The following is a 24,290-nucleotide window of genomic DNA, read 5'->3' on the forward strand; positions in this document are numbered from 1 at the left end:
CGTATTCAATTTAATAGATGTCACATCAACTTCTTGTTATATGCGTTGGGTCTAATTATAATTCAACATTTAAGTTTGTGCTTATCTGATACTTCAAATTTCAATTTTGTCTTATAAGTATTTGCATTATTTAATATCTTTTAGAACTCACCCACAAAATTGAAAGCTTAAGCTTCCATTAGACAACAAATTTTGAATATGTTAGGACCCTATGTTACTCTGCTTGTATTTGAATACGAGCCGTGTTCAACTGTGCCCACGAACCCATAAGCCCTCAAGGCAGGGCAAAAAGTAAGAGATGCTATGGCTTTCTTTGATCTTGAACTCACTCCACGTTGATGACATGCTCCTTTTGAGTGTAGAGCGTAGAGCTCTTTGAGGGTCTTTCTTTATATATTCAGATGCAGAAATCAGCCTTGTTCGATCTTCTGATGAAATGGTGATTCAGTTATAACATTAAACACAAAATTAAAATTTCATAAATTTATTCGATTAAAATTAAAATTAAAATTGAAAAGGGAGTTTACCATTTTCCACTATTTATTTTCCCTAATTTTACTTGATATCCAATTTGAGATCAACGAGCATATCTCACTATTTTTGTTTTATAGTGTTTATTGTATTGTGATTGTCCAGGAGAAATAAAAAAATTAATAAAATTTATGGAGTTTATTTTGCATTATTTAGTTACGAGGATGTTATATTCTATTATATAACATGGGTATTTTGGGGAAAAAATCAATATTTAATTTTTTAATGACATGAAAAAGTTAATAAGGTTTTTATTATGTTATTAATTTATTGAAATAAAAAAAATTAAAATAAAAATGGACGAGAGGGTGATTCCGATTGGGCGTCGAAGTCGTGTAATTCGAAGCGATTGTTTAAGCCCAAGGGAAGTAATGGCGGGAGGCCCAAGAATTTGGTGAGCTGAGCCCTTTGTGTTATCGGTTTCGTAGTCCACGATCCACGAACACTATGCAAAATCTTCCCGGCGCGAGGCGAGGCGACGAGTTCCATCGCAATCTCCACCGTGTTGGAGAGACTTGAGAATCAGAAGTTGGGAGTTCTAATTCTGATCCTAAACTGAATTTCTGCTTCGTTTTCCTTCTATTCCTCCGTCCTGATGTTCCATCAGCAGCAGCACCCTCCTCCTCCTCCTCCTCCTTCCTCTTCTTCTTCTTCTTCCGTGCCTTTCTATTTCCCTCCTCAGCCTCACATTGTGAATGGTAATCCTTCTTCTTTCGCTCATTTTCCTCAGCCTGTTTTACCCCCCGGAGTCGCTTCCGAGCCGGTCCTGCACCCTCCCGGCACCGAACCTTATTCCAATTCCGCCATATTAACCTCGACCTATGTTGGATTGGAGGGCCAACCGCAATTTTATGCTGACCCAACTGTTGCTTCTCATAATTGGGTCGTTCCGCAGTCTGACCCCGCTGGATTTGTGAGTGTTCTTTTTTTCTTTTTCCTTATTTATCTGTTTCAATATTCTACGTGTCAATTTCCTTGTGTTTGGTGGTCTATCTTCTATTTAGTTTGGATTGTTTCAGGGTTTGTGGAGGCTGAGGTCCTTTTGTCTCTGTTATTGATTCTTGTGTTCTTAGTGGGAAATTTGCGCGCACAAGACACTGAATTGTTCTGCCGTATGAACTGGGTTCCCCCATCCCCACGCCATGGATTCCTTTTAAAATAAGCTTTGTTAGTAAGAAAGTGTGTGATACTAAATCATTTTGATGTTTCATTTTACATACTAAGTGGATGCTTTTGATATCTTTTTTCCGAAGTACTTCTGAAAATTTAGGGTGAAAAGTGCTTTTTCGTGTTGATAAAAGTGATTTTGGCCATACCAATTCAATGTCTTTTCAAGCCTAGTCTATGTGATGATGTATCTTATTTATGCATATCATCTAAACTCTATTGCTTGAAAATTTTCTTAAGTTCTTTTGGGTCAGAGTCAAAAGCTAAATTGAGCTTGGTCATGACTTAGACATCTGTCCTATGGTAATATGTTCAATTTTTCCATCCCCACGTTGTTTGAGTTCAAAAAATTATTCTTAAACATAACATAAGTGATGATGGATCTTATTTTTGCGTCTACTATAAGCTCAATTGCATGAATGGAGATAACTTTTTTCTCACAACAAATTTTATGTGAGTGATGGCTTTATATTACAATCATCCTATGCATCAAGACTTCTCAGAAGTTCATGTCGATGATTTTTAAATTTTTTTTTTTATTGTCTTTTTGTGTAGGCACTCATATCTTTGCTTGAGAATCAGATAGCTTCCACGAGTTCTAATTCTTTACTGGAAGGCAATTGGGCAACTCAATCCTTGGCACACAACGCAACTAGGACGAAACATGTGAAATCCAAGTTCACCCAGCCTGTGCGATGTGAAGTTTGCAAAATTAACTGCAACAGTAAAGATGTTTTTGATAAACATGTAATGGGGAAGAAACATAAGAAGAATTTGGAAGCACAAAACAGTTCCTTGACGGGAAGTACTTCTTCTGATAGGAACATATATATGCTAAACCAAACGGGCAGTGTCAGTGGTCAAGTGGCACAGGGGGCTCCGGATGTGCCTGCTGCTATTAAAGGTCTAAATACAAAGAAGCGAAAACTTACAGATAGCAGTACGAAAGCTGATTCTGCGAGGGTTTGTACTGTATGCAACGTTGTTTGCAATAGTCAAGAGGTTTTTGATAAACATCTGAGTGGGAAAAAGCACGCAGCTCAGGTGAGTTACACTGGTGTTTTCGGCTAGTATGAACTGTGGTACTCTGGTCATCATTTGCTTTTTCTTGAAGTTTATTTCATTCATACCTGTGTACTTTTATTTATCCTTTGAATATAAATATGAATGCATTATCTAGTGGTAAAAAAAGCATGAAATAGAAATCATTGTCCATTTCCATGGGGTTATTGGAAGGTTTGCTTTGTTTCTTTTGTGATCCTTATTTTTTAGACAAAAATGCAGTATTCTTCAATCAAACAACTTTCTATCCAGGGTTATTTTTTCAGATCTATAATATTGTCTTCTACTAGATAATTATTGATAGGATACCCGTTAGTATATCAAAACTAGGGATTCAGAAAAGTATTTGGAAAAGCAAGGGCGATGGGTATCGTTGAAAGTCGTTTTGCCATATGTAAAAATAGATCCATATGTTGAATGGCACAAGGTGGTTGTGTTGTTTAATTTTAGTTTTTGTTCTTATTTCAATCTATTTGTCTTTCTGGCTATTATTCACCACCTTGGCATATGTATAGGACACTTCTTTTACATCCCTTTCATCATTGTAGTTGAAAGGTGTCTTCAATTAGGGGTCTTAGTTGTGAAACATTGGTCCTCTGTACATCGAGTCAGCTTAGTGATGATGGGTGCTTCCTTAAGTGATCAAGAATACGTAGTTGTTTGGTGCATGGTACTCTACTGATCACAAATCTAATATGCTATACAATCAGAAGCTGCTGCTATTCTTCTAGTCATTGTCAAGTGAAAACCATGAGCTTTGGTGGGATTGGCTACAAAGTTAGAGCTGTTGCTTTCTGGTCATATATTTCTTTATTAAAACTTCAACTTTCCTGCTGAATAGGCTGTCTTAACATCCCAAAATCCCTATGCTGCTGCAATCCGGTCTCAATATGATGGCAGCTCGAAGAAGAAACCGAAAAAGAATAAGGTCATTCAGTTTGCCTGGTGTGAGGTTTGCAAGATCAGCTGTAACAGCAATGAAATCTATGCCAAGCACCTATCAGGAAAGAAACACTTGAAGAACAAAGAAAAAGCAGAAAAGGGATGTAGTGATGCAGGTGCTTCGAACGCTCTGCAATCGGCAACAGAGCCAATTATCGGGCCAACGGAAAACCCATCTACCAACATCCCAAGTAGTGATGATATACAGAAAACACAGAAGAGTTCAGCAGCTCAAACACCAGAAGATCTAGAGACGAAGAAACGCAAGATTGTGGAAAGTGGTACGGCTGCAGATTCTGTTAGAACCTGCAGCATTTGCAATGTGGTCTGCAATAGCCAGACGGTGTTTGATTCTCATCTGTCTGGCCAGAAACATGCTTCCATGATGAAGAAACAAGCTGTTTCTGGAATGTCAATGCTAGTTCCTCCTTTAGTAACTGCATTTCCTAACTAGTCTCGTCGGAAAAATCCATTCCGTTCCCGCGACCAAATCACTGTGTATTTGTTGTCTGATGTTCCCATATGTTCTTCTCTGTGCTGTGTATTCTTCTACTCCGAGTTGTGGAGCTAAATCGTCGGTAGGGGGCGGAGGGATATCATAGATTTCTCATTACAGACAGTGATTTTGCAGTTGTAAACTAAAGCATAGATCATGCTACTTGGAAATTATGACCAAGTCTCTAATTCCTTAAGAAATCATATTCGGTGAAACTTGATCTATCGATTATATATCTCCTTCCACTCTATCTTCTAGATGATTATACCCTCAAACTTAATATTTCACCAATCAGCTTCTTAAGCTTATGAAAGTTTTGTAAATATACAGTCTAAAACTGTAAACTTTGTTCAAATCAAGCTCCCGGATTATTGGATCGTTACGCTCGAATCTAAATTCTTGATACAAATGAATTATAATAAGAACTATGTGAATATATTAATAAAGTTAGAATTTTTTCAAGTGGGTAAATTATATTTGTATATTTTATGAAGTGGGTTGAATTTTAGGTAGTTTACTTTCATATTCTTATTTGGGTACACGTTTGGGGCATTCAAAATTGTCGTCCTTTATATATTCCTAAAACCCTAAGCTGCCCAACTTGCCAGAAGTCTTATTTGCCACCAACTGGATAATGGAGGATTTTTTTGAAAAAAATATATATGTTTCTTCACGTTGGCTGACTTTTTTTCTTGTTTGACTTTCATTTTGTTTGAACAAGTCAACTTTTGTAATTTAATCGATTTTAAATTCCACTGAAATTTGTGCTTTGTTTACCTTCAATCATGTCAATACATATTTGACGGGATTTGATATGAATCACATGATATTTATGTTAAAAAAAACCTCACATTCGACTTAATCATGAATGGTTCAACAATGGCGGGAAATGGAATGAAGAAACGGCCATTTCTGGGAAGTATGTTGGAATCTTAAAATTTTATTGGATTCGTTAGATTTGTTTATTGATTCGAAGCGTTCCTCTACTTTCACGCCATTTTTCATAGTCATTTTCTCAAACACTTCTTAATCCCCAAGTTGTTCCAATCCCGGCTGATCCTTTTGGCCCAGGTCTGCCTTTGACTCTTTCCCTCTTTCCATTCCCTTCTTTCCTTCAAAACCCTCCATAAGTCTTCGCTGATTCATCAATTTTTCTCTTGATCGTCGAAGTTCTTGCAAGCTGAAGGTACCTGAACTCCCTTTCTCTCTGATTCTATCTGGGTTTTCTCTTGATTTCTGAATGCTTGTGGGTTTCTCTGAATTTTTTCTTGTAATCGGCGAAGTCCCGCTCGCTTTCTATAGAAGCTGAACACTCGACGCTGTTTTTGCGTTGATTCTTAGTCTATTTTTGGCCAAATTTTATGCGATTTTCGAACGGATGATTTCACCACTTCACCTATGCGTACTGGGTTTCTGAGACAATTGAGCGAAATGTAAAGAAATGGGGTAATTCTAGTTCCATTATTGATTTGTCTCAGGCATGAGTTTGGTTTATGGATAAATTTCGCCAGAAACTGTGTTTTCGATTGCAAACTGTTTGATTAAATGCCATGATTCCTGTGGAAATATGGTACCCTGTTTATGTTGTATTTGCCTGACTAACTTGATCGCCAACTGTTTGATTAATTGCCATGAGTTCTTATGCTGATTTGTGTAATTTGGATTCTTCTTTTTCATCGAATCCTTCAAAACCACAACTGAATTCTGCGTTTACATTTCCAGAAATGTCACACTTCAGGAAATCCCCCATACGTTTTGCTAGGCACGGCTCATCCCAACCTGCTTATCCTGCTCGTTCCACTTCGCAACCAATTGATTCCAATGATAATTCAGACAAGAGGCAAAAACACAAGTCCTCAAGAATCACCTCTTCACATCAGGCAACTGTAGCACCTAATCCTATCTCCAATCTTTTCGATGATCATCTCGAGAAAGAGACCGATTCTTCTTCACATTCTTCATATTCATGGTCATCAAGAAACAGATACAAGAATGATTTCAGGGACTCTGGTGGGCTTCAGAGTCAGACAGTGGAGGAGTTGGAGAATTATGCTGCTTACAAGGCTGAGGAGACAACTAACGCAGTCAACAACTGCCTCAAGATTGCTGAAGATATGAGAGAAGATGCAACCAAAACCTTAGTTGCCCTCCATCATCAGGGTGAGCAAATCACTCGCACCCACATGGTTACTGCCGATATCGACAACGACCTTAGTCGGGTACGTGGGATGAACGATTCATCTTCGAGAGTAATTTTGAAATAATTAAAACCCATGTCGAAACCTGCCTTTAATCCTTCAAAATCAATTTCATGTTTGGTTTTATTGTTAGCACTCTCTATCTTTCAACCAAGAAAACTAATTGTACTTGTAACTTTGAAACTGCTGTGGCATTGCTAAGTCTTCAATTATGGGTGCTTTTGTGTATTAATCAATGTTTAATGGTGTTGACTTCAGGGTGAGAAACTTCTAGGAAGCTTAGGAGGAATATTCTCCAAGACTTGGAAGCCAAAGAAGGGTCGTCAGATAACAGGCCCCGTTATCTTTGAAGGTAATATTAACAAATTTTCTCACTAAAAGAAGATAATAATGTTAGGAATCACGAACCTCCACAATAGTATGATATTGTCCACTTTAAGCATAAGTGCTCTCATGCCTTTTCTTTGGGCTTCTCCAAAAGACTCATACCAATGAAGATGTATTCCTTATTTATAAACTAATGGTCATTCTCTCAACTATCCTCAACAAAGAACAGGCCCATCTGATTAAGTTTTTAGACGTGACTAACTGATAGAACCAGGAAGGTTTCAACTTTTCCACTAATCAGATGGATTAGGTAGATAACCAATGTATTTTAATCGATAAATTTGATTTGATTTGGTTGCAGGCGATCAGGCTGTGATAAGCAAGGGCAACCATTTGGAGCAAAGGGAGAGGTTGGGGTTAAGTCGGGCACCCAACCCACGGTCCTCGCGCGCCCCACATCCTGAGCCAACCAACTCACTTCAGAAAGTTGAGGTTTGTCTATTGACAGAAAAAGCACTTCAATTGGAAGCACTTTCCTCTAAGCATATTTGTTAATATGTAACTAGAGATTTGTTGTAAACCAGGTGGAAAAGGTGAAACAAGAGGATGCTCTTTCAGATTTGAGCAATATATTGGGAGAGCTTAAAGGAATGGCTGTTGATATGGGAACTGAACTAGACAGGTGCGTTGTTATGTTCTTAGAGAAAAGCTTCTTATTTTTCATTTTTCACAAACATTTCTACAATTTTTTACGGTTAACGAATACAAATCACAATCGTATCTTGCTTTATTAAAAAAGAAATGAAATGAGAAACAAGGACCGAAAATGCTAATAAATGGGTTCAATTGGATCTCCGGTTAACCCCCATGATGTGATAAAAGGAGGATATTAGACCACCAAAAGCCTCTGTGGCACTAGTGTTACATAAAAGTCATGGGTGAGAATTGATCTATGCTTTGGGAGAATTCCATTTTCATTCTCTGTTCCAAACATTTCTTATAGGTAGACAACAAGTTTAAAATCTTAATGAGACAAAACTCATCTTTCTTGAATCATTTTTATTTCTATTGAAATTGATTGGAATCTATGTTATTATATTCCAGGCAAAATAAAGCTCTGGATCACTTGTTTGATGATGCGGACGAGATCACGGTTCGTGTTGATAATGCTAATCGGCGTGCTCGGCACTTGCTTAGAAAGTAGATTGGAAATTTGCAAGGTCTCATCTGGTCTGCCATCAGCAAATATGATGGTGGTATATGCTTGACTGACTGGCTTTAGCTTCTTCCCTTTTGGTTCTCAGTGTCTTCCTAAAAGAAACATAAAATTTCCACTCTTCTTTGCTCAAAACAGTTGTGAAATGGTTTGATTATTGCAAGCCCAATCTGGTTGATGATGTAATTTGCACATAACTGCATGTTTTTCTTCGAAGTTTCTCTTATGGGTTATTTATTTTTATTTATTATTATTTTTTTTTTTTTGGGTTATAAATATACTTATAATTAATAGTTTAGGGATGAGAACGAAATTCTATCGATTATTTCTCCTAATAAATTTAAGAGGAAAAATAAAAAATTAACAAAAAAATTCAAGAAAAAGGGGTATATATTGTGTCTCGCGGTGGAAATGAACAAAGGTTCCGGCACGACGGAGCACCGCCACATCACGAGGATGACTGTCTCCCTTACAGCCAATATTCAAACACTGATCGTTTACTGATGGCGAAAATTAAAGCCCTAGAAAAACCTTGGCCACCTGCCACTGCCCTACAAAAACCTTAGCTAGTAATTCCTTTTTTGTTTTAGGGTGCTAAGCTAGTCCATTGATACTGGTCCTCTGTAATTTTTACACATCCATTGAACTCAGTTTTATTCTTTGCCTTAGTTTATTTTCGCCTTTATGTGTTACGTTTAGTTTTAAGCTTTCAAACCTGCTTGATCATCCTCAGATTGGTCTTCTGCTTCTTGAGTCTTTGTCCATTCTTGGCCATTTTGCTCTGTTCCATCCTGAGAATCAACAAGTTCTTCGCTGGGGAAAGAGCCCTACCATACTCCACAAAGTTAGTATACTGCCAGACCGATCCCATCCCTAGTTTCGTATTCGGATGAAATTGACGAATGAGATTTGTGTTCTTAGGTGTGCGACCTGCCGTTTGTGTTCTTCAGCGACCCCATGGTTGCTGCTTGTTATGGGTGTGGGCAGAACAAGTCCGTTGTTCTGCAGGAACTAAGCATAGACATTGCTGCTCTCGTTATTGAGATCCTGCAAAAATAATCCGCCAGTGTCATCTGTGCAATCCAATTCAATACAAGAGAACGATGAATCAAATGAATGTAACCCAAATGGTGTCGAGTCTAGAAAACCTCAAATGGACGGAACCATTAGAGGCAGCCGCAATGTCAGCAGAAATCACAATTTTTGGTTTTTTTTTTTTGCTTACTCCATCATAGTAAAGGGGCTCTTCAAGCAAGAAGGCATCTTAGTAGGAAGGCCGACCACTACATAAACCGTCATCAGTCCAGCAGAGAAGTAAGCGGCCTTTCTTTGATCCACCTTCCCCCCAGGGAATAGAACGAAAATGGGCATTTGTTAAATTTTTTAACAGGTGCACAAAAATATGTAGATAAAGAAATTGTTTGTGAACAGTTTTTATTGCTTTTAATAAAATCAAGAATCTAGCGTTTATAAACTTTTAAAAAGGCTTTGAAACTAATACTTAGAAAATGTCCAGAATTCAGACCAATCAAGCAATTACATTAAATAGATCTAAGTTACAAGAACATATTGCAATTCTAATATGGGAACAAGCAAGCATCATTGACTTGCAGGTTCAAACAATGGGTAAGGTTGGAATTGAGCAACAAATTGGATCGTGCATGTGGTTACAACATACAGCACATATTTTCCAGCCGGTCAAGTCCGAGAATGCAATTGGTCGCTACTTCCTTTGGCGCATGTGTTGCAGCTGGGATTGAGTCGCCAATTCGGACTGTAAAACACACACAAAACCCAGCCATGGCAGACAGATATACAACAATGTGGAGCGACGAGAATTATTTTGCTGTTTGAAAAATGTAAACCAAAATATTTTGACCTCTAAGCTGCTGTGGACTCTTCGGGACCCTCTGTATTATTGTCCAAGCAGTCGTCTTTGGAGTAAGCACTTCCAGGAACCTTCACTAAGATTAGCTGTTCATCAAGTACATTCTCTTGCGCATCGTGCACTCGATTCTGTGATTTGTTTCAAGAATATTAGCTATTTTTTCACAAGGTTCCCTCTAATTTTATAAGGTAAATTTGTTAACTAAACTACGTAGAAAACTGGTACAACAAGCACAAACCTGAATATCGTTATCTATCCTTTCAGTATTTTCACTTTTCTTGATATCAGTGATAGTGTCTCTAAGTCGCTTCTTAGCTTTCAGCCGAACTAATCTTCGTTCAGCACGTTGCTCAGCGGTAACATCAAAATGACATGCCACACACAAGGTCCTCATATTCTCTAGCCTGCATTCACCTTCAGTGGTGAACATAACTCAGATTAATCAGTCACCACTATTTCATATACCCAGTAAAACGACCAAATAGAAAACTGAGAATGCAAACTATTTAGTGCTTCAAATGGTTTGGTTATTATAAAACTATAGCATCCTGAAATTATTCCTGGGCTTGAAACATGGACATGCATGCATTTCAATTCTAGAAATGCCACTACATTATGGAGACATGAGTATAATTATCCATAATTCTCAGCTCACTTTGAACTGATATTGAGATATTTTCGTGTACAGCTTGGAGATGAGCATGTTGGGAATTAGCCCATATTAGTCCATACGCTGTATAATTTTAAAACCTAAAAAAGAAGCGTAAATACAATATCTAATACATAAATTTCTAGGTAGAATGTTCCATACCTCCACCTCGGTAAACAGGAACAATGTGGTCAGCATGCCACGCGTTGCCCTCAGTTGGATTATTAACAATCTTTTCAAGCCTTCCAGACATGAAGAGATAATGTCAGAACTCGGAAAATAGAAACCACCCTTTGTTATTCACTGCATACTTACCTGCCAAATAATTTGAAACTATAGACTTACAAATTTTTCCGGCTTGCCAACGTAGGTGCTACTTTCTCAATATAATCGCGCCGCATCTCCACGGACAATGGTCTTATGTGCTTTACGAGCTTATGACAGTCCAAATGACAAGTTGAGCAGACACCATGCTCCATTTGAAACAGTTCCTGGTAGTTCAAGCATTTGATAACAGATATAGCTAAACAAGAATCGTATGAAAATAAAGGAAATGGCATACAGAAACTAGTTCTTTTTTTTTTTTTTTTTTCTGACAAAGACGCCAGACTTTTTATTGAATAAATGAAATGAGACTAATGTCCAAAGATACTGGACTGAGCCCCAAAAAATCAAACAAGAACCACCGAACCCAAGCCACAAATGCAAAAGAGCAATCAAATTTCAACAATGAATGCTTTGGGAATTGAAAGGAGGAATTTCACGCATCTTGAGACTAGAGGCTTCAATAAGAGGGGAAAAAATTGCTAGGAATTGATGAAGGAAGAGAATGGGGAATGTTTTTGTGACTTTTTTTTGAAATAGTGATACTAAATCATCACTAAAAGAATCTTCAGCACCAATATCATCAATAACAGTTTTCATTAGCTGAAAAGTAGATTCCACACAACGGTAAATTATAAACTATACACTCAAGACACGCACGACATATCATTATTTTGAGGTGCAATCTTTGTCGAGCCTCAACTCTAGCTTATAAAATAATTCATATATCTTATTAGTTATTATCAGTTAGATGACCTAGCATAAGGGTTCTTGTGCAAGTTGTCGTCAGGCCTCAACCCATGCGACTTGCACAAACACGTGTCTTACTAATAGTTGATTAGCATGCCAACCGACATTTTACTCCACTACTACATGCACATGTCGAACTGTATAACATTGATAGAAAAACATGAATGATTGATATTCTCACCCGACGGAGGGATGTGCTACTAATCCTAACGCGGTATTCTTCATAACAGCCAAGATTACAGAAAAGATCTTCAAAATATTCAGGTGTCTTTGCATTGATGCCCCTGAAAGTTGAGGAAACAATTGATGTTTGATCAAAGAATTTACAACTTACAAAGATAAAGAAATGGACTTACTGGCATGGTGTTTGACATAGTTTACAAAGAGGTTCGTCTGTCAGAGTCCAACCCTGAGAATATTCTTTCTTTCTTTTTCCAGAGCCATAGCACAATTGGACCAGTTTCCATACAGCAGAAGATGGTAATGGTCGGCTAATGTCATCGATTGGTGTTGTCCGCCGCAAACTCTTACCCTTCAACACTCCCTGCATAGAGAGATGCAATTATAAATGTTGATATAGTAATGATGGACTCATCCCATTCTGAACTGAAGCATCCATACTTACTAGTTAGCTATAGAACATAAGAAAAAAACAATATCTTGCCGTATGACCACTTTGTACCAATTAAATCAAGGGTATATATTAAGCACCTCATTATACTCGCATTGTATCATAAGTCCACAAATAAGAGGCATTGTAAAATAAATAAATGATAAATTAGCCATACCAATTGGTTAATTTCAAATTTATATCTAGCCCAACCGTTTAGTACCAATTAAATTAGGGGCTATATATTAGGCACTTCATTATACTCGTTGTATCATAAGTCCACAAGTAAGAGGTATTGTAAAAAGATATAAATGATAAATTAACTCTAAATTTAAACAGGATAAAAAATCAATAGTACGATATCTAGCCTTCTTATATAGGAGAAAGACTCGATGCATAAAAGTAAATAATCAGAATAAGAAAATATAATTAATGATTACACCTAACATATTTGCAAATATAAGATGGAGTAGCTTATTTAAGCAAGCCAGACTACATGAAAGGGAGTAGGCATACACTGAACTACATCTTGACCCAGGAAAAATCTTACTCAAATTAAAATCAACATACATCAGCGTTGTGGTTGATGCTTTCCTTCAAGTAGCACAATTCAATATCCAAAGGAAGTTGCAGTGGCTTTCCATATAACTTTCTTTGCTCAATGGGTCTCAACTTACGCCATTCACTGAGAAATTCTTGAAGAGCAAGTTTGTAGAGTGTGGCGTCCAAATTGAAATCTGTTTTTTCACTGTCATCAACAGAACAGTCTATCAATTCAACTTCTTCTGGTCGAAAATTAAGAAACAGTGGCCTTGGTCGTAAGTCTATCTCAGGAATGCATCTATACAAGTGGACCCTTCCTGTATACTGACTAATCTGAAAATGAAGGTAGATCATTTTGTTATCAGTTGTCAACGCAAGATCCAATGCAGCAAGAATAAACTAGGGAAGCAGCAAATAGGTTGGATATAACAGCTCTTGTCAAACCATTAAATGGAATGCTGAATCTGGTAATAAACTAATTTTTTTATCTGAGGATATAACTATTTCCAGTTAAATTTGAACGATCTACCACCTGAACATGATATTGGAGACATCGAAGAGAATTAAAAATCAACTATGAATCATTGTCATAAGGTTCTAAATGCAAAAATAGATCAACATGTCATTGTCAGCTAAGTTTGATCTGTTTGAGAAGAATAGAACCACCAACCTATGGATTAATGCGTTTAAACAATCTCTGCCAAGCCCGCCTCAAGTGAATCTTAAGATAATGTTAACCATGACTCTGATCCTAAATTTCATGGTTTCATTCTCCCTTTAACAATTATAATCTTGAACCGACTTTTTTTCTTTTTGTAATCTTCCTTGCTATGGATTTGACTTTCCTCCCCCTCTTTGTAGAATTTCTATATTCATTATTATCTCCGTGGCCAGGGTTTGACTTTAATCCCCTCCTTTTGTAAAATTTCATTATTACAATATTTGTTTCCCATTATTCATTAAATCACTGTCAACCTAAAAGCTTACGTCGATAGGTTAAAGTAAATCATATCAATCTTTAACACTCCCCCACACAAGTGGATTGAAATTTTGTACAAGGTCCAACAAGTGAAAATCAATATTAATTAGGGAGAAAATTACATTACTGGGGTTCAAACATAGGACCTCACCAATCTAACACAAAAGCTGAAATTTAACTATAGATGTGTTTAACAGTTTCCATACTCAAAGATGAGAGAGCACCCATGCATCATAGAATAGCAAACTTTTCTTAATGAAACTTCTGATGAAGAGAGTACATCCCCCCTTCTTTGGAAAGGCGTTTTAATGCTTAAATATCAACGAAGTTTTGAGCTGAGTAATCAATATGAATGAACAAAAACTTGAGCAGTTTCACTTGTTGGCCAGAACACCCAGGTTATCTAAAAAAAATCAGTTTATTAAACACAACCGAAGTACCTCAAATCGCAGAACATGAACATGGTTCAAGGAACTTTTTTCAGGCTCAGTGATCAGATGGGGTTCACCATTATCAACTTTTGATGTCCCAGAACATAACTTCTCTTCCTGCATTCTGAAAGTCATTAAAACTCTACAGTGAAGATAAGACATACAAGTGTCTTGAGAATTCCTATCAGCATTCTACCTTCTGTGCTTGATCCTTTTCTCCACCTTGCTTTTCCAATGGAGGACAGGAAGAAATTTCAAGACTTCTATTGTCAACTGTAGTACGATTCTCTTCTGATTTTCCCATCGAGAGAGAATCATTGTTCAGTTGCCCGGACAACATTTCACCCTGTACTAAGAAGGTATATTTAATATCTCAGAAATACGAACTCTGCAATAGAAGCTAAACTGAATATTGAAAATATATGTGTTGAAAATTTGAAATTAAAACATGCAAGTAGGAAGCTTGTTCCTCCTTTTACTCAATGACAAATTACCTTAATGGCTACTTGATCTGTTTGAGTTGTTATGTCGATGTCATCATTTTGGTCAGGTGGATAATCAGTCTTAGCATTCAACTCATCTTTTACTTCAACCTTAAAAGAGCCATTCAACTCGTCATTAACTTCAACCTCCAAAGAGCCATGGCCTTGAGCTCTCGCCATTTTTGAGGAGAGTTTAATGCATGTTGCTGAGTTCATCTGACTCTCAGAACTTGTACCACTTCTGCCACATGCTTCTAGATAAGAAACACGTTCTACCTGTTCATTATCATAAATGAAATTTCATAGCACATTTTGACTTATGATCAGATTGCTTAAAATAATAAATGAAAAAAAAAAAACAAGAAAAGGGGTTATTCTATACCATTTTTCTTCTTCATTTTTTTTTTTTTTTTTTACTTATGAAACTATTTCGTTGAATTGAAGGTAACAAAATAACAGAAGGGAGTCAAGAAAACATCGTCCAAGTGGCATATATAAACATGTTGGAGAGATTACAAGAAAGAAAGACATAAAGAAAGCAGAAAATAAAATAGAATTGCACATGATGGCATCCGTGAAAATATTTCAATATAAAAATGTCAAGAAGATTGATAGGCTACATACTAATAGAAGCTTTTAACAAAACACTTGGATCATAGGTTCACTAAGAGCCCTTATCATATCAACGCCCCTTACGCAACAGACCACACTTCCTACATGGTTGCCTTTATTCATATGATATGAGGCCAATCTCAGCGGGAAATTATAATTTCTCAAGGAGAAGGTTGAGAAAAGAAGGGTTTAGAAAAGAAAACAATGTCCTGAATTCAAAATATATATATGAAACATGATTCATCATATTATGTAAAAATATAACAATGTACCGCTATTTCTTGAATTGCATCATATTTTCCATCAGTAGTTGAGGTAACGCGGCGCAAACTCTTGTTCAATTTTCGCCAATGAGACTCATCTATCGTATCCTGTGTAACATAAAATAATCAGCAAGAGTAGTTAATATGATTCTTGGGGAAAATCATTCACATATATTGAAAGCATAATGAAAACCTTAGCACAGAAAATGTATATGTTGACTGCCTTGGTCTGCCCTCGCCTGTGAGCTCTATCCTCGGCCTTCAGGTCAATCAAAACATACATGTCATGAATAGTCATAGATTTCAAGTAGTTGAGCGGAGACTTGTTTATCTTCTCCTTTACGAACTAGTGGAGACTCAAGAGACATGTTCATAGGTGAAACGTGACAGGTCAAGAGAGAGAGAGAGGAAGGTAGAGACGGGAGAGGGTTCATACGTTATCTCCATTTTCTAGCACTTTCTAATGCTTATTTTATGTACGGTTTCCTACTTTTTTTCGAAAATAACAGTTGCCAAAGACATGAATATAAAAATGGGTTTGATAAAAGTAATTTTTTAGAGGTTAAGAAGAAGGATGAGTATCCAGACCTGAAGCATCAACGACGGTGACTGAGGCAATTCCAAAAACACAACATTTTGTGCTGAAGAGAAATCAAGTCCAACTCCACCAGCAGTAATACCTATGATAGCAATTTTAACCTGATGCATGGAGAAAATTATTGTGGCCAATATGAGGATGTAGTTACTTTAGTTCAACATTTGTGTTCTTGCGAAGACATTTTACTTTCTATGTATTTAAATTTTATGGACAAAAGTAATTTTTCCGATTTCAAATTTATGGATTCCAACTGCAACCAAATGCAGTTTCAAGTTCAAGAAATACTCTATTTTCTTTTATCCTTGTTTTCAAGAAATTCAACTATTTCTATATGAAAGTTGCATCAATCCCCATTTGTTAATTATTCTAACATTCAGCAATTGTTTCACACTGGCTATATGAGAAAAGCACGACAATGTAAACAATGAATGTGAAGGTTACACAAGAATAAGATCAAACCTCGGATGACGACTGGAATAACAGCACAGCTGATTGCCTGTCTCGAGCAAGAGTTGTGCCATCAATGCGAACAAACTGGATTCCCTTTTCACACATGAGTTCCTATGGGAAATCAAATGACGAAAGATTTAAACAGAAAAAAATAGAAGCCCGAAGACACAAGTTGTGCGCAAAAAATTGGTATGCCACTAGTTGCCAATGTGAACTTACGCGTATGGTAAAGCAACTCCAAAAATTGAAGATGTGAATTTAATTGAAGCTGATATCTTTATGCAAAATAGAAGAAGAAAAAAAGCATTTTCCGGAGGAAGTAACCACATACAAACAAGAAATTAAAAGAAAGCTTCTGGAGAAACTACATCAATTCCATTCAGAAAAGCATAAACATATGGTAAAGCTCCATTTACAATATAGACCTCCTATAAACAACATCGTCAGTTCTTCATAATTTGCACTCTACTGTCTAGTGAAACATCGTCCAATTTGTGGTATTTGCAACCAAAAACTTGGAAAGAGAAAAAGGTCTGAATAACAAACGAGCAACTTCACAGTAACAAAAATTTCATAGAAGAAATTAGAGAGAATCTCACCTGTACTCCATCGAGAACTTTATGATGATGAGCAAAAATGATCATCTTTTGGGAATCGGTCTTCAAATCCAAGTCCATCAAACCATCTGTTTCAGAAATAATTGGATGAATAGAAAACCATTCACGAAAACCAGATAGCTTTGCAACACCCAGTTCATGAAAGGAAAGTTTCCCAGTTCCGCAAGCTCCACCATCTGAAAAATCGTGGGAAAAAAATCAATGAAAAAAGAGATGGGAAGTCCAAAAAGTAGCTGAAATGGTGCTCTTGCTCAGTCTTTCATCTCTTCCACATCTCACTTTAGTATGTAAATATATGTATGTATGTATGTATGTATGTATATATATATATATATTTATTTATTATTATTATTATTATTTTTTTTTTTTTTTTTGTAGTCATACCCAAACTTTAGCTTCTTGGTGGTGCACTAAGCATAAAGAGTCTTTTGTAATTACAGCTTGTCTATGATACAATCAAACTACAGAAAAAACAACCGAGTCCTGGTGATATATGATGATCCTTTTAAAATACTTTCTACAAACTATATTCCATGGTACAATGAAAGTGAGTTACTCATTAGCTCATACAACAATTTTTACATACTAAAGCCACCAACATTGTCATTATATAATCGTTGACAAGAGAAATATCAGACAGCAGCCAGCCAAAAGAAGAGCAATGTCATCACAGATCTAAAAAAATATAATATGATACCTGATACACGTAAATTTCAACCGGAAAAACAACTTTTAGTGAACACAGTTTTTTTCACAACAACACAGGTTGAATATCAGATATGACCAACAGGAATAATTTCTGTATTAACAAACTTAATTAAGACAAAGAAAAGCAACAAATAAAGAATAATTCATGCTTACCATCAGGTTCCTCTTCCCCCAAAATATCGTCTATATTGTTTTCAGCAGCATTTCTATCCTGATCACCATTGATCACCACCCTAGTAGCCACCTTTGCTCCAACTATATCAGAACTTTTCAACAACAATCTTATGATCTGCCTGCGTTTGGGTGGTAGTTGAATCAATACATGCTCTTTCAAACGTCTTATCTACAATGGAAACAAACAAATTAACTAATCAAGAGAGGTGCAACGATTCCAAAGCGAGATGCTAAACAAATTAACAACCATTGTTCTTTAAAGCACAATTGCTTTGTAGGGTTTAAGCATGAAGCGAACATAGAAATAAAAATAAATTTATTTATATTAAAGATATGGTATTATGGATAATTAGATATGAAAAATCAAAGAAAAGTTTTAGGCAACAAATTACCTATTTCTTCAAAATTTGTAATTATTAAAAACTGACAGAGGGTGCCTGCAATTATGGCCTATCTTTTAAAACAACACACACAGAAGCGAAGACTCTTAATTGCATAAAATTATCTAAGAAAATGGATATAAAAATAATAGAAATTCTCCCATGGATAAAGAAAAAATTCCTAGTGCAGAAACAAAAAGGGCTTTTACCAAGGAAGACAACTTATTTGCAGTCGCTGACTAAACATCTTACTACTATATGGATAATTTTTCTAATCTCAATCCCAATAAGCACAGTCCAGCATCCTCCATATTTGCCTAAATTTAAGATGATAATATTCTTGAGAGAAACTAATGATCCAGCAATATGACAAGTCTGTGTCCTCATACATAAGTAACAGAGAGAATGAGCGCACACCATAACAGTTTGCTTGAGCAGCACATTCAACTCATCTAATCGAATGCCTTTCGAGAAGTCCTGCAGCAGAAATTCCATTGAAGCTTAAACTCTGTAACCTTAAAATGAAACATAGAAATTCAATGTAAACAAAAGCCAGGACACGGTTGAAATATAAAACAATACTTCTGATCGCTGATGTTCTTGTTTTTCTTACTTCTTAGGCTAAGATTCACAAAAATGTTGTATTATCCAAAAAGGACCAACCATTTTAGTTTTTCCTTTCTTTTTGAACCTTTCCCACTTCATTCACAATAATTTTTAGACAACACCACGTGCAGATTCTTAACATTGAGAAATAGGAAGATAGAATGCTCTTCAACAAACATTCCAAATTCAACTAGTACCTTAAAAGTTTTCCCCTGAGATGTACGAACAAATTTGACATCGCAGTAAGTTTTTGCAAACTCATACTTGGTCTTTCCCAGCAAACCAGGCCTACAGTAGATACACAATTGAGCACATGAACTACTGACATAATCAGATGATTAGAATATGTCATTCAATTCATATCTAAGATGTGAAGGCTTGAGAGAGCTTGCCATAGCATGTCTATCTGATGAAAAATGTCATATGGCCTATGATCACCTAGGAAAAAAAGTGAGATGTTATAATGAATAGAAACTAAAAGGAAAAATATAAGATAAAATATGATAGACATATCCTGAATGAGAAAAGACATCATTTTCACAAGACCATAAAAGAATTCACTTGGAGAAATCCACGATGCAACCTTGATAAAGATGGAGTTCCAGATAGAAGAATAATATGCTGGACCTTTGTTGCTAAATCAAGAACTGCCTTTATCTGAGCAAAAAAAGCAAGAGGTTACAACACATTTCCCGATGCAAGCATATTAGTCCTTTGTCTTAAATTAAAAACCACGATATATCATAAATGAAAAAAACAATAGAGGACCACACACAAACACATATAAATCTCAAGGCAAAGGAACCCACTACAACAAAACAAGGCAATTACAAGAAGTGACTCCAATTATTACAAATCAAAACAACAAGAAACTACAGGTAAGAAATATGCAACGCCCAAGACACCTATACACCCTTGAAGGTTCTCTTGCTTCTTTCTAGCCACGCATATTAATCCATGTGCATGAATCTTCTGGGCACGAAAGAATGTAACTTCCAAATCTACAGTGAAGGTGCTATACAACACACAACAGTGATTGAAGGAACTACATAATCATAATGATGTAGCATAGGGATCTGTCCCCCTTTTACTTTTATAAAATAAAAAATTATTAGAAATTTTAAAAAAATAATAATAATTTAAAACTACAGGTCTGGAAGAGGAGGAGAAATCCTCAATCTAAATTTTTTTTTTTAAAGTGGTAAAAGAAGAAAAGGAAAAATCACCTTCAAGAAGAATGTGTGCAAGAATAATAATGAAATAATCATAATGATGTAGCATAGGGATCTGTCCCCCTTTTACTTTTATAAAATAAAAAATTATTAGAAATTTTAAAAAAATAATAATAATTTAAAACTACAGGTCTGGAAGAGGAGAAGAAATCCTCAATCTAAATTTTTTTTTTTTTTTAAAGGAAGTGGTAAAAGAAGAAAAGGAAAAATCTCCTTCAAGAAGAATGTGTGCAAGATTAATATAGTTATACCCTAATTTCTTCATAAAGCATTAGAAATGTGGTTCAAATTGACGGTATTGATCAGGACTTTAAGGGCTCCAATACAAAGTCATGAAAATCACAATATAGCCATTACAGAAATAAAAGCAGAAGCCCCAAAGAAATGATAAAAAAGGAACAAGAAGATCACCTTCAAGAAGAATATGCCCAATAATAAAGTATCACAACATTAATGACAAATGGATCTATAAAGTGATCCTCCTAGCTGAGTCAAAGGAAGGGAACTAACTTGATATAATTGGAATACTAATAAATGAATAAAACATTCTTCAAATAAGTACATTTCCAGAAACATATCTGAACACTATAGGAAAATTAATATGATTAAGCCATCTGTTTCACTGAAAATACCTCATTAGTTGCATCAGTATTTTGTTAGGTTGTTGCAAGTGAATCACTTCAAAATAAACCAGCAAATAATAGAAAGAAATTTCTACCGAAGTGAGAAAAAAAATAGCATCCAATCAAAATATACTGAATATAGTATGAACTTTTACCTCTTCTGATTCAGATGACTTCTTGGCACATCTTACGTGATGAGATTCATCAACAATCAATAAAGACCACTTCTGCTGAAGAATGCTCTTACATAAACGGTGAAGCATCGTATATGATATTACCACCACTTTTGGGAATTTTGATAAATGGCAAGGATTGTCCAGATGACCGAAAACTGGAAATAATAAATTTCTAAGTTGTAAAAAAAGACGATATTCACATTATACATGAACATTAGTAATGTGAAAACAAAACTTATTAAAGAAAATAAAAAAACCAATGGTTCGACCGCATTTTATTTTATTTTTTATTTTTTATTTATAAGAAACATGAAACTTTTCATTCAAAAGGAAGGGATCATCAGAAAAAATGTTAGGGAGACGCGGCATCACTTCCAAAAAGGAGGGAAATACAACGAATACCTCCTATATAAATAAATTGTTAATGGTGCAGTAAAAAAAAAAAAAAAAACTGCAACTAAAGGTTGTATACTGGACAGTCTCCAGAAAACTGCAGAAGCCATAGTAACTGTTGGATGACAATTCCAAACTATAAATTAGATTTTTAAATATATTAATGCCACCTGAAATTGAATTCAATCTATGTCTGAGAAATTATAGCTGCTGAGCGCAACCGATGTATCTCTTAACATGCAATGATGGTAATAGTCTTATGCATATCTACAAGTACAACCATGGATCTCACTCTAAATTTTAAAAACATCAAGCAATCTCTCATGTAAAGATATAGCTCATTTTGATATTTTATATTATATCAATAATGATCAATTGAACTTTTTGAATTAAACAAGGGGGAGTATCAACAAACGAACTTTTCTAGCTTGACAAGATCAGTACTGTTAGAACAAAGGGTGTCAAATTATTTAAAAGGAAAAAAGAAAAGATATACAAGAGTACAATACCAAGATGAATATCAGAAAGCAAACAAAATGGAAGCCAACGCTCTAGTTCTTCAGCCCAAGAAAAACGTAAAACAGCAGGGCAAACAACGAGCATTGAACCCTCTTCATCCATGAGGCAGCTAGCAATTGCAATAGCCTGTAGACAATCAAGCATACAGAGGTCGTTTATCTACCTTTGTGATAGCAGAGATGGTAGATGCACAAGATGCTACCTTGACTAAATTTATAAAATATATGGATGGGCTTCGTAAATAAACAAAATCGATATCATGATTAGGCTATGTGCTACATGCAGTTGTGAGCATGCGGTGTTAATGGAAATAGTTACAGCAAGAATGTAAAAGGATGCATGTCAGCACCGAGAAGTAAACAAGGAAGACCTGTTTGACATCCCCTCAAAATCCCTTTCAAAGTTGTTAGAGAAAATCTGTGTGTCCATGAGTACTCAAGCCAGCGTACACGTACCTCGATTATTCTCACAAAACAACTGCCAAACCCTACTCCATTTGATTGTCAAATAGTTTCTTGGTTAAATGTGAATGTAAATGTGGATGACTCAATTGGAAACCAGATACTCAATCCATGCCAAGAAGAACTTTTAACAAATATAATTATGTAATAGAAAAAAGGACATGCCAATAGCACCATCGACTGGAACTAATAGACAAAACTGTAGATAAGAAGCGCAGAAGTTCATTTGTATATAATTTAGTACCTGCAGTGTTTTCCCAAGACCCATTTCATCAGCTATCAAACATCGGCCACCCCTCTGCAAGCCAAATCTTACACCATCAAGTTGGAAAGGTAAGAGTCTATTGAGTAACCGATCAGGTAATTTCTGCATTAGTTCATCGACCTTCTCATCTGACAGATGCTCTGGCCTGCACGGCATCCATCGTCCTAAAGTAAATGAATGTGAAAGTCTCTCGACTACATTAAATGTAGTCCATGGTATCTCTTCAACATCAATGTCCTTGGAGTTCTTTAAACATTTCAAAACAGGACAATAGTCCCCCAGCTTATAGACACAAGCCTTTCCTCCGCCTATAATTTGTGTGTAGTGAGAATGAGTGACCTGAGAGTATAACAAACGGATGTCAGAATTATTAAAAGAACTCAAACGTTCTAAACACAGATTGGTCAAAGATGTGATGTAATTAACTCGGACTTCATATGCAATCAGAGTAGGAGCGAGAGAGAGATTTGCCGCTCATATTCCAAATATTGTCAAACGGGCAAATTTCAAGATTTCAAATTTGATGCTCTGCGATGTGAACCTTCAAATTCTACATGTAGTGATTTCAAAGTTGGTGATATATTCATATAAAATTAAATTGAATGAAAATAAAGTCGAATGAACATTGTAAGGAGGGAGAAAATTAACAAACAAAAAAAATTAGCATTCATCCTCTCTAAGATGAGAAGAGGAACTGGGTAAAACCGGATAAGCCACGCGATCAAGAAGGAAGAAAAACAAAGCTACTATAATCACAAGTTCCCCCGTTGAATACTAATTTAAATGAAAAACGCCTACAAAATCCAAACGGTATCGCGTTTCTCCATTGAATTCTTATCTTCGAGACGTGCAAAACAAAGACGGTGATAAGAAAATTCCAGAAACTCATACATTGAATAAAAAGTCGCTCAATTTCCTGAAGCAATTCTCCTCTCCCGGGTAAGAGTATCCTTCCACGGCTTCCGGCGTGATCGAGAATGAGTCGGGGGAGGAAATTTCCAGCCTCACTCGAAACCTTTCAGGCAAGTGGGTATTCTTACAGGATAATCTTTTCGAAGATTGGACTGCACTGGCAGCACTTAGCTCAGTGGAAATCTTGCGACATTTGAAAAGCTTCCATGGGTCCTGGCGTTGTAGTTGGCCATTAGAAGATTCAACCAGTGCTTTGCGTTTGGCTATGGCAGCTAAACGGTTTGCTTCGGCCCGCTTTCGTTGCTCTTCAGTGATATCCATGCAGCAACACTGAGAGTGAATTGATTTAGGGTTCGAACAAAGACGAAGGTGAAGAATGGAGGAAATGGATTTTGAGTGACAAAAGCGCGGGCAAATACGGAAGGAGGAACAAAGGAGAAAAATGCGCACGCGTGTCGTTGGCGCCTGTTGATACGCACCTTAATTTTCCTATATTATTTCTTTTTTAACAACGATTAGAGATGCTGACGGGGCTGGGACAGGTAAGCTTTCCGTTTCCATCCCATCAATTATTTCATTTCCAATTAAATTCTCTATTTATTTTGGTTCCAATCTGGTTCGTATAATTTTTACGTTATTATTCTTTAAAATAGTATTTTAAAATTCTAATTTTTAATATAATATTTATTAGCAAATCGTATTTTAC

The 24,290-nt window shown here is 36.1% G+C and overlaps 3 protein-coding genes and 1 long non-coding RNA gene across 7 annotated transcripts; 3 read left to right on the forward strand and 1 right to left on the reverse strand.

Moving 5' to 3' along the window:
• The first annotated feature begins 988 nt into the window (after window positions 1-988).
• Window positions 989-4,424, forward strand: LOC111485559 (zinc finger protein 346-like). The gene is made up of 3 exons (XM_023132483.1): window positions 989-1,444; window positions 2,254-2,742; window positions 3,602-4,424. The coding sequence occupies exons 1-3, from the start codon at window positions 1,127-1,129 to the stop codon at window positions 4,154-4,156; spliced, it is 1,362 nt and encodes a 453-aa protein (XP_022988251.1). The 5' UTR covers window positions 989-1,126; the 3' UTR covers window positions 4,157-4,424.
• Window positions 4,425-5,082: 658 nt separating this feature from the next.
• LOC111485094 (putative SNAP25 homologous protein SNAP30) lies at window positions 5,083-8,155 on the forward strand. Of its 3 annotated transcripts, none has more exons than XM_023131801.1 (6): window positions 5,083-5,384; window positions 5,896-6,417; window positions 6,655-6,748; window positions 7,085-7,215; window positions 7,308-7,405; window positions 7,828-8,155. In XM_023131801.1, exons 2-6 carry the CDS (start codon window positions 5,923-5,925, stop codon window positions 7,925-7,927), a joined length of 918 nt encoding a protein of 305 aa, XP_022987569.1. In that variant the 5' UTR covers window positions 5,083-5,384; window positions 5,896-5,922; the 3' UTR covers window positions 7,928-8,155. The 3 variants fall into 3 exon arrangements, with proteins under 3 accessions (XP_022987569.1, XP_022987568.1, XP_022987570.1); XM_023131800.1 differs by having other exon boundaries at window positions 5,092-5,384; window positions 5,921-6,417; XM_023131802.1 differs by lacking the exon at window positions 5,083-5,384 and adding an exon at window positions 5,407-5,644 and having other exon boundaries at window positions 5,921-6,417.
• Window positions 8,156-8,442: 287 nt separating this feature from the next.
• Window positions 8,443-9,292, forward strand: LOC111485095. The gene is made up of 3 exons (XR_002718625.1): window positions 8,443-8,508; window positions 8,673-8,783; window positions 8,861-9,292. It is a non-coding gene; the product is annotated as an uncharacterized LOC111485095 (long non-coding RNA).
• Window positions 9,293-9,450: 158 nt separating this feature from the next.
• On the reverse strand, window positions 9,451-24,030 carry LOC111485093 (DNA annealing helicase and endonuclease ZRANB3). Of its 2 annotated transcripts, XM_023131799.1 has the most exons (25): window positions 23,564-24,030; window positions 22,793-23,011; window positions 22,652-22,705; window positions 21,937-22,072; window positions 21,014-21,189; window positions 19,587-19,660; window positions 19,396-19,431; window positions 19,201-19,291; window positions 18,815-18,874; window positions 17,997-18,186; window positions 17,118-17,311; window positions 16,528-16,629; window positions 16,059-16,169; window positions 15,664-15,729; window positions 15,480-15,578; window positions 14,608-14,871; window positions 14,310-14,459; window positions 14,123-14,230; window positions 12,731-13,036; window positions 11,907-12,094; window positions 11,732-11,834; window positions 10,822-10,967; window positions 10,639-10,718; window positions 10,066-10,241; window positions 9,451-9,955 (listed from the first exon to the last, which is right to left on the reverse strand). In XM_023131799.1, the coding sequence occupies exons 1-25, from the start codon at window positions 23,903-23,905 to the stop codon at window positions 9,821-9,823; spliced, it is 3,606 nt and encodes a 1,201-aa protein (XP_022987567.1). In that variant the 5' UTR covers window positions 23,906-24,030; the 3' UTR covers window positions 9,451-9,820. The 2 variants fall into 2 exon arrangements, with proteins under 2 accessions (XP_022987567.1, XP_022987566.1); XM_023131798.1 differs by having other exon boundaries at window positions 22,652-23,011.
• Window positions 24,031-24,290: the final 260 nt, after the last annotated feature.

This window comes from Cucurbita maxima, unplaced genomic scaffold (assembly GCF_002738345.1).
Source record: "Cucurbita maxima cultivar Rimu unplaced genomic scaffold, Cmax_1.0 Cma_Scf00010, whole genome shotgun sequence".
NCBI lineage: Eukaryota > Viridiplantae > Streptophyta > Magnoliopsida > Cucurbitales > Cucurbitaceae > Cucurbita > Cucurbita maxima.

Coding starts and splice junctions, on each gene's coding strand:
- LOC111485559 (XM_023132483.1), top strand. CDS start 1,127: ATGTTCCATCAGCAGCAGCACCCTCCTCCTCCTCCTCCTCCTTCCTCT. Junction 1,445..2,253: donor AGTCTGACCCCGCTGGATTT/GTGAGTGTTCTT, acceptor CTTTTTGTGTAG/GCACTCATATCTTTGCTTGA. Junction 2,743..3,601: donor GGAAAAAGCACGCAGCTCAG/GTGAGTTACACT, acceptor CCTGCTGAATAG/GCTGTCTTAACATCCCAAAA.
- LOC111485094 (XM_023131801.1), top strand. CDS start 5,923: ATGTCACACTTCAGGAAATCCCCCATACGTTTTGCTAGGCACGGCTCA. Junction 6,749..7,084: donor AGGCCCCGTTATCTTTGAAG/GTAATATTAACA, acceptor ATTTGGTTGCAG/GCGATCAGGCTGTGATAAGC. Junction 7,216..7,307: donor ACTCACTTCAGAAAGTTGAG/GTTTGTCTATTG, acceptor GTTGTAAACCAG/GTGGAAAAGGTGAAACAAGA.
- LOC111485093 (XM_023131798.1), bottom strand. CDS start 23,905: ATGGATATCACTGAAGAGCAACGAAAGCGGGCCGAAGCAAACCGTTTA. Junction 22,073..22,651: donor GTCTTGGGAAAACACTGCAG/GTACTAAATTAT, acceptor GATTGTCTACAG/GCTATTGCAATTGCTAGCTG. Junction 12,095..12,730: donor GCATCAACCACAACGCTGAT/GTATGTTGATTT, acceptor CTCTCTATGCAG/GGAGTGTTGAAGGGTAAGAG.